Source organism: Tasmannia lanceolata, unplaced genomic scaffold, assembly GCF_043159265.1.
Source record: "Tasmannia lanceolata isolate RefF3 unplaced genomic scaffold, GAP_Taslan_0.1 ptg000011l, whole genome shotgun sequence".
NCBI classification, from domain to species: Eukaryota; Viridiplantae; Streptophyta; class Magnoliopsida; order Canellales; family Winteraceae; genus Tasmannia; species Tasmannia lanceolata.
Window position 1 is genome coordinate 22,805,256 of NW_027518688.1, and position 13,835 is coordinate 22,819,090.

The window sequence follows — 13,835 nt, forward strand, 5'->3', positions numbered from 1 at the left end:
GGTTTGCATAAAAAGCAACATACGCAATGCGTATTCATGCTGGAACCATAGAAATGAGAGAAAGAAAACATGGGGGGAGAGATTTTAGGGAGATTGAGAGAGATTTTAGGGATGTGGGGGGAGATTTCACGCAAAAAAACGACACGAGGGAGAGAGAATGAGAAGGGGGGGTTTACGACAAACCCAAATAGGGTTTGCGCGAGAGAGAAAAGGGGAGATGGAGAGGCGAGAACGTGAACTCTTCTTCTTCTTTTCCTTCCCTAGGATATTAGCTCTGATACCATGTTAGAAATGAGGCTAGGGTTATAAGAGGGGAAGAAGAAGAGGAGTAGAGAGATGGAGAGTCTCCATTAAGGGAGCTCCTCATGTAAATGATGTATACAAAGGCCCAACTAGGGCAATCATGTGTACAAAGACTATACTACCCTCTACAATACATGTAATACCTAGAGACTACCCTTAAATATTATTCAAAAAGAAGCATTGTTCAAAATCCTGAGATACCTCAAGTCATCATCCAAACAAGTAATTTTAATTAGAAATTGTGGTCAGCTTGGAGTTTTTGCTTGATCAAATGCTAATTTAGGCTGGGTTTTTCCAGCAGACAAGATGCATACTTCTAGTTACTATTTATTTGTTGAATAAAACTTGGTGACATGGAAGAGAACGATGCAAGCTGTTGCGAAATCTAGTCCTGAATAAAGAGTATAGGGCGATGTTCCCAGACTACTTGCACACTAAGGTAGATGAGATAATATCTAGACAAGATTGTAGTTAAGCTTACTAACCAAACTTGATGTACCATGATAACCAGACATCAACTTATATCGTGTTGAATCCAGTTATTCATGCGAGGATCAAACACATAAAAGTTAATAGTCACTTCATTAGGGGTGTGTAAGGAGAAAAAAAAATGTACGAATTATAATTTGATGAGGCTAAAGATGGTAAAGTACAAAAGTTGTAGGGAGGATTCATTTTAATATGATCTTTAGGGGTAGGGAATCAAGAGCATCAAAGCCCCAACTTAAGAAGTATGGGAAGTTTTAGTGTTATTTTCTTTTACTTGGGGGTGTTATGGCTCTTTGAATTATTTCACTCCTTACGAGTATTTTTTATTTATTATATTTGGAATCAGTGATTTAAAAGAACTAAAGGGAGGAGAGTCATTTCAGGCTAACATGTTCCTTCTATTCTTTTAATCTTCCTTTCAAAAGTTTGAAATCACAATACATAATTACGTTTGCATCATGCAATGTTGATGCAGCCCGAAAACAGAACTCACAGATTTAATGTAAGAATTAAGTAACAAAGAGGAGTTTATTGAATAATGCTCTATTAGTGTTTGTACAATCTCTACAAGCAAAAAAACATATAAAATGCATGAATAAGGTTGCCAAAGAAAAATCAGCTTTGAAAAAACTGTACGGTGAAATCAGGTAAACGGGGTCATAGGTATTTCCATTCATTTAATGATAAGAAAGACATTTTTACTCAAAAATAAACAAACAAGTAAACAAATATCATAGCTCTGACCTTCATATACCGAGCCAACAAACCAGGTTCTCTCTGACCACTACCTACATTTGAATTCATTCCTATCAGAGGTCACCTCAAGTTGAGCTATAAAAAAAACGCTAGTTCCAAAACATAAAACTCAATGCATCCTATGGAGTTCAAGACCAATATCAGAAACACCCATGCGACCAACTTCAGGCTATGAAAAAGAACCAATATCTTACCTTTATCAGATTCGGTAGTAGATGAAGAAATTTTTATGCATGGAAAACAGTCAATCCTATGATCCTCGGCCCTTAAAAAGTCAAAAACTATCAAGGCAACAAAAGCCGTAACTTGCAGAAGAAAGTCCAAAAGAACAGCCAATGCTGCAGAAATAAGAGATCAAAGTGAAGCGCAAGTAAAGAAAAATGTTATTTCAAAGCGAAAACATGAATATTGTGGACATCAAAATGCTCTGACCAGCAAACATGGAGAACACACGGCATGCAGGCATTGGAATGAAGCTACCAACTGCAAATGCTAAAACCTCAGATAGACTAGCTAGTGTTATAGATGGTCCAACTTCAACCAGGGCATTACTTATCCGTCCTTCTAAAGGTAACTCCAGTGGTTGCCGTTTGACAGCATGCACCAGAATACACATATTGTCCACGCCAACCTGAAAGGAGAAGGTCGAAGTTCCATAATGATCTAAAGATTATAAATACATACATACATGCATACATACATACATATATGGACAGATACTGTTTCTCCAAGGATAGGGTGTGTACCAAAAATCAGGTCGTTAGGATCAGCCTAACCCATCATTTGTGGAGGGAAATATGGACAGATACTGTTTCCCCACGGATCTGCCCAATTTTTCCCTCTACAAATGGAAGGGTTCGGATGATCCTAACCACCTGATTTTTTGTACACACCCTATCCATAAAAGGGCCTGTCAAATGAATGCTTTGGATCACCCCAAAAATGTGAGCCCACAAGAGTTTCTGAGCTCAAACTCAGATAAGCTTATCTGAGCTCGAGCTCACGCACGCACGCACGCACACACACACACACACTACACCCACACACACACACACGGGAAATCCAATAGTTGACAATCATGAGTTGCGCAGATGCCCAAAACAAACAGGCACAGAATTGGCGATTACGTATGTATGTCTGCCTGCCTGTATATGTTATTTTAAGTGAATAAATTACTGTTCTGAGCATTGTGTTGGAACATGTTAAGATATACATTGTTACATCGGAGAATAATAGAACAATGAATCAAATAATTTATGACTTGAACATCTTTATTTTCTACATTAAACGTTTTAAGAAATTAACTAGATTGATGTCACAAAATAGGATCAAACACGATGTGCAATAAACGTCGAGAAGAGATGCAAATCATGCAAGAAACACAATCACACAAAGCAAGAACACAAGATTTATGTGGTTTAGTAGCGTGCTTACATCCATGGGAGAAGAGTTCCACTATTTCGGTTTAGGGTTAACAAACTCTCATTTTCTCTTGGCTAAGAAAACTCAAAAAAAAAAAAAAAACCTCACACTCTGTAACCCTAAACACAAAACCGAAAATTACCTAAGTAACCTTTAGCACAAAACTGAAAATTTAATTTTGCGCAGATTAGTCTGTCGGGGTGTTGTATCATTGCCAGTATACAAGACATCTGCAACGCAAACATGAAGGAGAGATTCGAAAAGAAAGCTCATTCTGCACATTTTTTTATTGGAAGAGTGATGTAACTTGATTAAATGACCAACTCAAAAATACAATTTGGTTTGGGAAAACAAGACACTCCTTTAACCCATCTAGGTTCAATGGTTTGTAGATTATTATTTTTCTATGAAAATTATCATAAATGCCGCATGATTTTACGAAATAAATCTAGCAGAATGAATGTTTGAGGTTAACATACACATGGAATGTTTTGATTAGCTACCAACTTGAACCATGGGTGCTTTTGAAGAAACAAAAGGTACTTGATCAAAGAGTGGTATTATAAATCAATAGAGGATGAGTCGGATGAGTATACACCCGGCATAGTTTTAAATTTCCATCAAAACAAACACAAGATGGACAAAATGTTTCTGTTTCAATCCCCACCAAAACCGAAACGAATCCAAAACGACCTAAATGCATAAAACCAAAATCATAAGTGAGGAGACAAGTGTTGGATTTACTTGGAACTTACCACGTAGAATAGTAGTAAGTAATGTTTGGTTGACAACCTCGAAAAGTAGTGGGAGTGTCTTTTTTTAGTAGATAAGTTGGGATTGAACCTACGCCCTCAAGGTGAAAGAACAAATCCTTTGACCAATTGAGCTACAGGCTCAACCCAGTGGTAGGGAGTGTCATTACCAATGTAGAGAGAGAGAGAGAGGGGGGGGGGGGGGTAAGAGAGGGAATAGAGAACGAGAGAAAGAGAAAAAGCATCATTCCCAAGAAATCCAAGCAAAAAAACACATTTTGTGGTTTTTGGCTTGGATTTCATTGGGAAGAGACTATGGTGACACATTATGAGACAAGCAAAGATTAACCAAGAGACATCTATCGCAGTCTCAAGGGATTTCCATTCTATATTGGCGAGACAAAACAAGGGGTTTTGCTGATGTGGCACCCAAATGCCAAGCAAAACCCGTAAGCCATCCCATTGAGCAACCAAACAGACACTAAAAAAGTCAACCAAGGTATTCTCTAAATTTTTTCCACTCACTCTTTCTAATGATTTTCTTGAGAATTTATACAATATAGAATATAGTCTCGCTGTTTCATGGTGCAAATAATTGGACAGAGCTGCAACTGCTATCATAAGATGAAAAAAATAGGAAATTATAGTGTATGGAGCTAAAATACTATCAAACAAGGAGGAATCTCTATTTTAACTTTTTTTTTTAAATGGTAAATCTTTATTTTAATTTGTACATTGAATATCCTCCAATATCAACATGGCCAACCAATATTCATTCAAAACTAATCCAGTAAGCTTCTTATTTATCGTACAAAAAGTCAAATTTTCCCTGCACGCATACACGCACACGATATTAACAGCCCTTTGATTCAATAATGGCACTCCTATTTGTTTTACACTTATATAATTTGAAGCAAAGGGCTTTTACAATTCCCAAAAGCTATCAGAAACCAATCAAATGTCTACACTCCCTTTCTTTGATAATCACAATCCTCCATCTATTAAACACTTATCTGATTGGCTGCTGAAAACTTTTGGGGAATATAACATATCCATGCCAAGCTTCAAAATTCAATTGCTAATATAACTGGAGGATAAAATTTGCATACAGTGCTGATGAAATGTGAATAAAATATCTAGCAGAAATGACAAAAAATGTTAACATATGCTTGTGTAATAAAAAGGCATTCTGCAAAAAACATGTTTCTAAATGTTGGTCAAAACCATTATGAAACGACTGAAATGTTTCCATTTCTTCAATTAGTGTGCCAATGCATCAACTAAGTGTTGATTTCATGCATTTGATTCTGAACATGCATTAGTGCAAGAATTTTTATTTTTCAAGGATTCATGGTTTTGAAAAATGAGAAAATATATTTTCAAATAAAAACTAATCATATGCACATGTTAGCTTCTGATTTATTATATTTGTGTCCTTTCCGAAGCTACTAATTGATGAAGGTAGATTTTCTTTTAATTTTAGAGATTAGTTATTTTATTTAGTTTTGTTATAAAAGCCTTTAAAAGGAAAGCTACATTTTTTGAAAAAAGTATCATATATGCATGTCACATGTGAGTTATTCTTGCTCGATCTACTGATTAATGGAGTCAGAATTTTTTTTTTTTGAAATTTGACATTTTATTGAACAGTGGTTGGGACAAGTTGTCCCCGCCATTTTACAAAAGTGGATCAAAGTCCAAGTACAATCCTTCAAGGAAATTACAAAGATGCAGAGACTATGATTTCCTCCTTTAGCACTCCTGCTTTGGCTAAAACATCCGCCTCTTCATTCGCTGATCTTCTCCAGTGTTCAATTCTAGGTTGCAACACCCTTGTGAGGTCAAGGACTTCCGCTATGACATTCTGGAGGCACCATGGCCCTGTTGAAATACCTGAAGCCCAACCCACTGCATTCATCGAATCCCCTTCCACTATTAGAGATCGCAAATTGTTTTCATACGCCCATCTTAATCCAAAAAGTAGGGCCTTGATTTCTACCTCATTTGCATCACAAGTTCCTGCTGGACCCGAAAAGGACATGATGATTAGGCCTCCAATCCCTGCCCTGCCAGGGTTACCTACCGAGCTTCCATCAAAATTGAATTTGAGCCACCCACTCGGCGAGGCAAGCCATTTAGGTTTAGGCTTAGTTCGGATCGCTCTATCCCAGATGATTGCCCACCAATTTCTTATCAGATCCCCCATCCCATACGGTAGTTTCTTTTTGTCCTTAGCCCATGTAATCAACTCAACTTTTATATCAGTCGCCAAACGCCCCAAAGTTCTACTCTGATGATCAAAGATACGCCTATCACGCTCCTTCCAGATGTTCCATATGATAGTGTAGGGGAAAGTGGCCCAGAGAAGTTTTCCTATGTCTCCAAAAGGGCCTTCCCTCCAATAAATGAGAAGCGAGCTAATAGACTTCAGGCAAATCCAGCACATTCCAAAAGCTCCAACTGATCGTATCCAAATTTGGTAAGAGAAAGGGCAATGAAACATCAAGTGGTCTAAGGTTTCCTCATGTTGGTGGCAGAAAACACAAATGCTTGCAAGACTGAAATGTCTTTTTTTCAGTCGATCATAGGTGTTTATCTTTCTGTGGACCAAAGTCCACCCAAAAGCAACCACTCTTGGTAGGGCCAAAGAATTTCAGATACGCCTCTTGTCCGACTTTTGTCCCAAGCTCAGTTCTGCAAAGATGATTTGACCGTGAATACACCATTTGATTCCGGAGCCCATAAGAGCTCGTCATCTGCTGATCTGGAACAGTACATCGATTGTAACTATAGAAGAAGGCATTCGAAATCTTGTATTTCCTCATCCTTAAGGTCCCTTCGTAACCGTATGTCCCAAAAACCTTTCCCAAAATCTCCTTCACGTTGGAGATAGTCCACCACCAAAGCTTCTTGGTTAACTGCAATCTGATATATTCTAGGATATTTGGCAGAGAGTAGCGAGTTGCCACACCATAGATCCTCCCAGAATCTGACCTCTTTTCCTTGTTCCACTTTGTATCTAGTTCTCTGAATAAAATCATCTCTGACCGAGCAAATCGATCTCCAAAAGCCCGGTCCCTTCCCAGAAGCCAAATTTTTAATGGTCCAGTCATTCTTTCCCATACCATATTTAGTATCAACCACAGTACGCCAAAGGGCCTTCTTTTCTTTACCATATCGCCAGTCATTTCCCTAACAATGATTTGTTGCGCATTCGTAACTTCCCTATTCCCAGTCCACCATCTCTTTTGGATTTAGTTATTGTGTCCCAATTAATTAGATGACGTAATTTTTTAGGCTTCCCACTGCCATCCCAAAGGAAATCTCTTTGTAATTTTTCTATGTGTAGCGCCACCTTCACCGGGATTTTAAAGAGCGACATGAAGTGCACTGGCATATTGGCTAGAGCTGCTTTTATCAACGTTATTCTACCCCCTAGTGATATGTATCTTTTCTTCCAGGTAGCAAGTTTCTGTTCCACCCTTTCAACTACCGGATCCCATTGCGACGCCGACAATATACCAAAGCCTAGTGGCAATCCTAAGTATGATACCGGGAAAACACTAGCAATACAACCCACAGATGCCGCCAAATTCTGGATTTTTTGATGCTCCATATTAATGCCCAAGAGTATTAATGCCCAACAGCATACTCTTGGCAAAATTGATTTTGTGGCCCGAAATAGCCTCAAACCATTTAAAGATTCTTATGACATTAGGAATGGCCTGAGGGGTAAATTGCAAAAATACAAGAGTATCATCTGCAAATTGTAGATGTGTGACCTTATCAGCTCTTAGCCCCGCCGATAAGCCACGAAATAAACCAGATCCCCCAGCTTTGGTCAACATTAGACTGAGAGCTTCCACCACCATGATGAAAAGATAGGGACCTAGAGGGTCAACCTGATGCAGCCCCCTGGAGCTCTTAAAGAAACCTTCTGCCGAGCCGTTAATGAGAATTAAGAAACTATTATTTGATATTAACGATCTCGTCCACATTCGCCATTGTTCCCAAAACCCATACGATCTTGAATGAAATCGACAACCTCCCAGTCGATTTGATCATAGGCTTTTTCAATATCAATCTTGAAGATTAGACCGGAACCACCACTTCGCTTGACTGAATCTATGATCTCATTAGCTAATCGGTCTGAAGTCTTTTATCTCTATCACCCCTTCTTTTTTCTGAATTAGCGCTATGAATATTGCTCTGGCCGCTTCGCTAATTATGCCTCTCTCTAGAAACTCAAGAAAAAATGCCATAATATCTTCCTTCATAATACCCCAAAACCTCTGGAAGAAAGCCATTGGAAAACCATCCGGACCCGGAGCTTTGTCACTTGCCATGGAGAAAATTGTCATTTCCAATTCTTCCTCTGTGAAGTCTCGATCCAAAGAAATCTGTTGTCCAAGACTGATAGATTTGAATTGAATCCCTTCTGCTTTCGGCCGCCATTGCACCGATTTTGAATATAAAGATTGGTAGAAATCAATAATTCTCTGTTGATTAAGCCCATATCTTCAATTAACGAGCTCCCCTCCTTCAGGCTCGAGATAGTATTGGTTCGCCGCCTTGAATTTGCCATTTTGTGAAAAAATTTTGTATTCCTTTCTCCTTTAAGCCATGTGACCCTTGATTTTTTACGCCATCTAATCTCTTCTCTACGCAGAATCTCCTCATATTTTTCCAGAAGCTCTAGTCTTTTCATTTTCTCAACGGTCGAAAGAGAGTTAGCACCTTCTTTTTCTACCAAAAACTCCAAAGCAAGCAACGTCTCTGCCTTGTTACATTTAGTCTCCTCATCCATTGTTTTTTGCCATTCTTTTATTTTATGTTTTATAGCCTTGAGCTTTTTGCAGAGAATATATCCCTTCCAACCTTGTATCGAGATCTCATCCCACCATCGCTTGACTTTTTCATCTACTCCCGGAATTTCAGGAAGATCTAGATTGAATCTAAAAGGACGTGGGCCTCCAGAGAAGTCCGATTTCTAGTACAATATAATTATGGTCAGATAGAAATTTAGGGAAAACCCTCTGAGCAATCAAAGGAAATCGGTCTTTCCAATTTGAGGTTAGAAGAACCCGATCCAACCAACACATTACTAAACGCTCCTGATTGTTTGACCAAGTATAAAGTGCTCCTTTTAATGGCAAGTCAATTAGCTCCATTTCTTGTATGAAATTTGAGAATCGCCTCATGCTTGTGGTTATTGTGGTTGGAGAATTCTTTTTCGGAGGGAACCGAATTGTGTTGAAATCTCCTCCTATAATCCATTCACCCTGATATGCATTACGAATCAAGTATACTTCCTTCCACAGGTCCTTCCTCTCCCTGGCTCTAACTGGGCCATACACTACTGTAAATAACCACTTCTCATCCCATTCTGTTGAAGTAAAGAGAACTGTGATCAAATACCTGCCAACCCTGGTTCCTTCATTAACAAATTTCCATTCCTTCCATATTACAATAATTCCCCCAGTCGTCCCCACCGACAACAAAGCAACCCATTCCCGATGATTCCTACCCCATAGTTTGTTGATGAGTTGATCTGTGACTCCCATTATTTTTTATTTAGTGATGACTACCAAATCTAGTTTACGCTGAAAGACAAAATCTTTGATTAACTGTATCTTTTTATCTTCCTCAATCCTCTTATATTTCAAAATCCCATCCTCATTGGGAGCGAGGATTAGACTCCCAACAAGTGAGAGTTTTTGTTTAAGAGAACACCACCGCCTTGGTAGAGGGGTTCTGAGAACCAAGCCTTCCCAAGGACCTGAGAGTTTATCGATCCAAAACTGAGAATGAGGAACCATTTTCCTATGATTCTTAGTAACCAGCTTTCCTTTTTTGTTATTAAAAGTATACTCCTTGCTTTGATATTTAGAAGGAGAGGACTCACCTTTTCGTCTCCATTCACGTCTGATATTGTTTCTTTCCTTCGAGGCCCCTTTTTTGAAATTGGGCCCACCCGCACTGCTTTTAAGAATACCCAGGGCCCGCTTGACTTTAGCTTCCAATCCAGGTGAAATCGTAACAGCCTTATTGTTTTTACACCATCTTTTTCTCTCTCCAACTGTCATTTGTTATGTATTCTTAACTGGGTTGAATTTTTGAATTTCAAATTTGAAATTAGAAAACTCCACGCAATGATCCGTTCAAAGCCCCGTGTCCCTGACATTGTGTCGGTTTCTACTATCACCCGTTCCAACACAGACTTTCACCCGTTCCAACACAGGGTCCCTCACTAACAGCTCTAGGGGCAAAATTTACCGTTGGACCTGCCTGTGTCCACGCCTGAGTATTCCCCCGACGGGAATCTATCGTTGCCATCGGGAGAGACCCTTCCATTGGCAGTGGAGGTGGATTTTGAACCTCCAATCGAACCATAAAGTAAGAGTTTTGAACTCGGAGACGTAAAAATGGTAATGATAACTTCCATTTTGGGGTGAAAATTCTCGTAGATGCATAACTCATGCACTGGCCATTGTTTTGCTCCATTCTTATTTCCAACACCGATCTGAGGCATCTTCCTAGGGCTTCAACGGTGGAAGTTGCCCAAACTCCTCTGCTCCTTGTTGATAATAAGGTCCCACTTTTTAAGAGAAAGTAGATGATTGTTGCGAGCTGTATCACCCATTTTTAGGACCTTTAGAGCTAGATCCTCGCAATCAAACATAAAGAGAACTTCATTTTTGGCGAGAATACTGGGTTTAGGTAAGGACGGAATGCCCCAATGCTTCCTAGCCCAGTTCCAAAGCTCCTCGGCACTCCTTTCCTTCTCCATTGTTCATCCTATCAAATAGGCGTTCAAAAGGTTTTGCCTGTCATCTATTTCCTTCCTCGAAATTGATAAAAGTGGAAATCCGTTCTCCGTGCTAGTTGAAATTTCACTTGAATCCGGCCAACCATCTTCTACGTGTTCTCGACCATCACTGGTTATTGGCACCACCGATGTAGGTTTCTTCTTCTGGTGGGAAATTGCACACCATGGACATTTTCTCCTCCAACTGAAATTAAGATACCCACAGTTGTTATAGCTCTAGTCCTTTCAATCGTTCCACCCCTGATTTCGTTTTCTACCTTTTGTTGCCCGGCTTCCAAGCGTTCCACAGACACCGTTCCCGACCATGTTTTTTTTTTTTTTTTAAAGGAAGTACTAGAAGGGTTTGGGCCCTAATAAAGTCGCCGGCAAACAGAAAAAAGAACTAGGAAACTAGAAGGGCTTGGGCCCTAGAGAGAAACTTACAGCAAGAACTTCCTTTTTAAAAGCATGGATTTTTTGCAAGACCATGCTATTGATTACTCCTCAAAGCAATAAATTGATTGCAATATTGTCCACAAAATTCCCCAGGCTACACTTGAGTCAGAATTTTTATTTGAAAAATCTGTTGTTTAGTTTATATTTGATAGAAAATTCTTTAAAATTCCATCATTACATTGCACTCAGTTATTATATTTTACTTTCTTTATGAAATTAATGAATTGAGTGACTTTTTCCTACAATTCATATTTATTTGACGTAGACATATATTTGGTTATATATGCATCTTCAGTGTCGCGGCAACACCTTTCATTATGTGTTTGAGCTTGTTAAACCATTACGGATAGTTTTCATGATGGAGTCTAAGTGTCTATTTGTGCTTATTCTAGTATTTTCTGAAGTTCCATTTTAAATTTCTATCATTTTCATACATTTCCATGAACTTCTGTGATTTTGCAGGATTTCTACCAAAATCTATGACCGAAACGGAAATTCGTCCAATTTTGTGGTGACTACATGCATATACCGAAACTGGCTTTTGAAACCCTGGTTTAAATTAAGGCAACCAGTTTTCTCGACATATGCTATGTTTTAGTTTACTAGCACTAAGGAACAACTAGGGATACTATTTCAATGGCACTGAGATGTTTTAATCGTTACATTAGAAGGAACATCATATAATTATCAAGCAGAACCAATTAAAAAACATTATAATAGTATAATATATCAGCAGTATAAGAAATGAACTTACAGCCAAAACAAGGAAAGGGATGACTTCCATAATGATGAGTGTAGATTTCACTCCAATGGCACTGAAAAATCCAATGGATCCAAGAACAGAGAGCATGACAACCACGACTCCTGAGAGTCCTAGAAGTACCTGGAATGAGGTAAATAACTCAAAATAAAATATCCATAATATCAAAATTGATATAACAAATGTAACCAATCAAGCAGGAAAAAAATTGAAATACACAATCTAAAAGAAATGTGCATCACAAAGCTAAAGCAAAGAAATAAAAGAAAGTAAGAATTGCATTTAAAAATAGATAAATTACGGGAAGTGATATATTCACCTCCTTTTCTTCCCTGAGCTAGCCCTCTCTAGTGTATTTACAAGTACAACAACACTTTTACAGTACAAGTGGGTGGCTCAAGGAAGAAAAAGGGGCGAATATATCATTTCCTTAAATTAATAGATGAAAACATAAACAAAAAATAAGTAAACAAAAATAAGATTCAGCTCAAATACAGCTATTGCACGATAGAAGCTGCTGACTGCAAGGATATATTGCATAATTGACCAACACTAAACAAACAAATCCATTTACAGTGGGCCCAAGATACAAGGACCCTCTTAGCCATCCATCCCTCCTTTTATCCGTTTTGAGGAAAATAGATGGAATGCTTGCTAACTTTTGGTGGGGATTGATGGAGAATGGTAACAAATGCATTCCCTGGCTTGGAACAAAATATGCAAAACCAGTGTGGCGAGGAGGCCACAACTTTAAATCTATCTATGACATGCACTGTTTTCCGTCTTTGCATAGAATGTAGGAAAAAATATCCTTCTGGAGCATATTCATGATAGCCATGTTAAACATCAAGAAAAAAATAGGATCGAAGGAACACAATTTAGCTTAAAGCAATGGAAGGACAACTTTAACGTCAAAAACACTTGGGACTAGAAACATCAAACGGTTAATAGAAGGCAAAATCAAGTTTTGGTCTGCTAAGTGGTATGGCAGCAAAACCCTTTTTTGAAACAGCAACTAACATTGAGGACAGACATCAAATGGTTGATAGAAGGAAGAATCAAATTTTGGTCTGATAAGTGGTATGGCAGCTATCTCGTTACGATGTTTATGCCTTCGTCCTGATCGAGAAATGTCGAAAGAAAGTTTAAGTATCCAGACCCTCCTCATGATCACTCGGCACATGGTCCATCCGTCACAACTTCAAAAGGGAGAAAAGGAGGCAATCAAAGAGTCGGTAATACAGATGATAACGATAAATTAAGATGTGATCACTACGGGAAGACTTGGCGCTAGGCAGAGCTGTTGAGAGTTGAAGGAAAGGCCTCAGAGTTCGATAGGAATAATTATAGGGGAAGATCAGTCCAAATTAGGGCCAATATAGCATCCTTCGGGTGAATAGAACCACTGTCAGAGTCCCATCCTATCGTTACTCCCAACCATATAATGCATAGGACAGTTTCTTTATATATAGTTAGAACAACTTCACTGACTAGTGACTACTGAACCAGTTGAATGATCTACAACCTCTTCTATCTTTGCTCAATTAGGTATCCATTATGCTATTCATGTGTCTGACCTCATCTAGTCCTGGGATTATTGATTCGGAAGCACATAACACATGACCGGTATGTCCACTCTTTCTTTCTCATATAATTTGTTTTCTAGTCGAGAAAAGGTGTGTATGCATTGTCGATGGATCCTTACGCAATATCACTAGAAAAGGAGATATTAGGATTTGTAATAGCATGTCCAAGGTTTTAAATCTCGGTTTCGGTTTCGGTTTCGGTCATCAGCGAAACCGAAACGTTTCGGTTTCGGTATGAAATTTCGGATGAAATCTTGTAAAAATTTCCGAAACGTTTCACTGAAATTTCCGAAACATTTTACCGAAATTTCTGAAATTTCGAGTGAAATTTTGTACTTCACAGAAAAGTTTCACCAAAATTTCCAAAATTTCACCGAAATGAAACGTTTCGGCCTAAATTTCCGAAACGTTTCGGCGAAGTTTGGTACTTTTCCGAAACATTGTGTATTTCGTTTCGTTTTCTACCGAAACCGAAATATTTTGGCCGAAATGAAACGTTTCGG

General features: G+C 38.6%; 1 protein-coding gene across 1 annotated transcript in view; it reads right to left on the reverse strand.

Moving 5' to 3' along the window:
• Window positions 1-13,835, reverse strand: part of LOC143886669 (uncharacterized) — a 96,407-nt gene that overhangs the window by 25,500 nt on the left and 57,072 nt on the right. The window contains exons 19-22 of the mRNA XM_077390730.1: window positions 11,741-11,869; window positions 1,981-2,179; window positions 1,743-1,886; window positions 1,537-1,580 (exon numbers count right to left, since the gene is read on the reverse strand). Of these exons, the coding sequence (XP_077246845.1) occupies window positions 1,537-1,580; window positions 1,743-1,886; window positions 1,981-2,179; window positions 11,741-11,869 (516 nt within the window). The remainder of the gene's footprint in view (window positions 1-1,536; window positions 1,581-1,742; window positions 1,887-1,980; window positions 2,180-11,740; window positions 11,870-13,835) is intronic.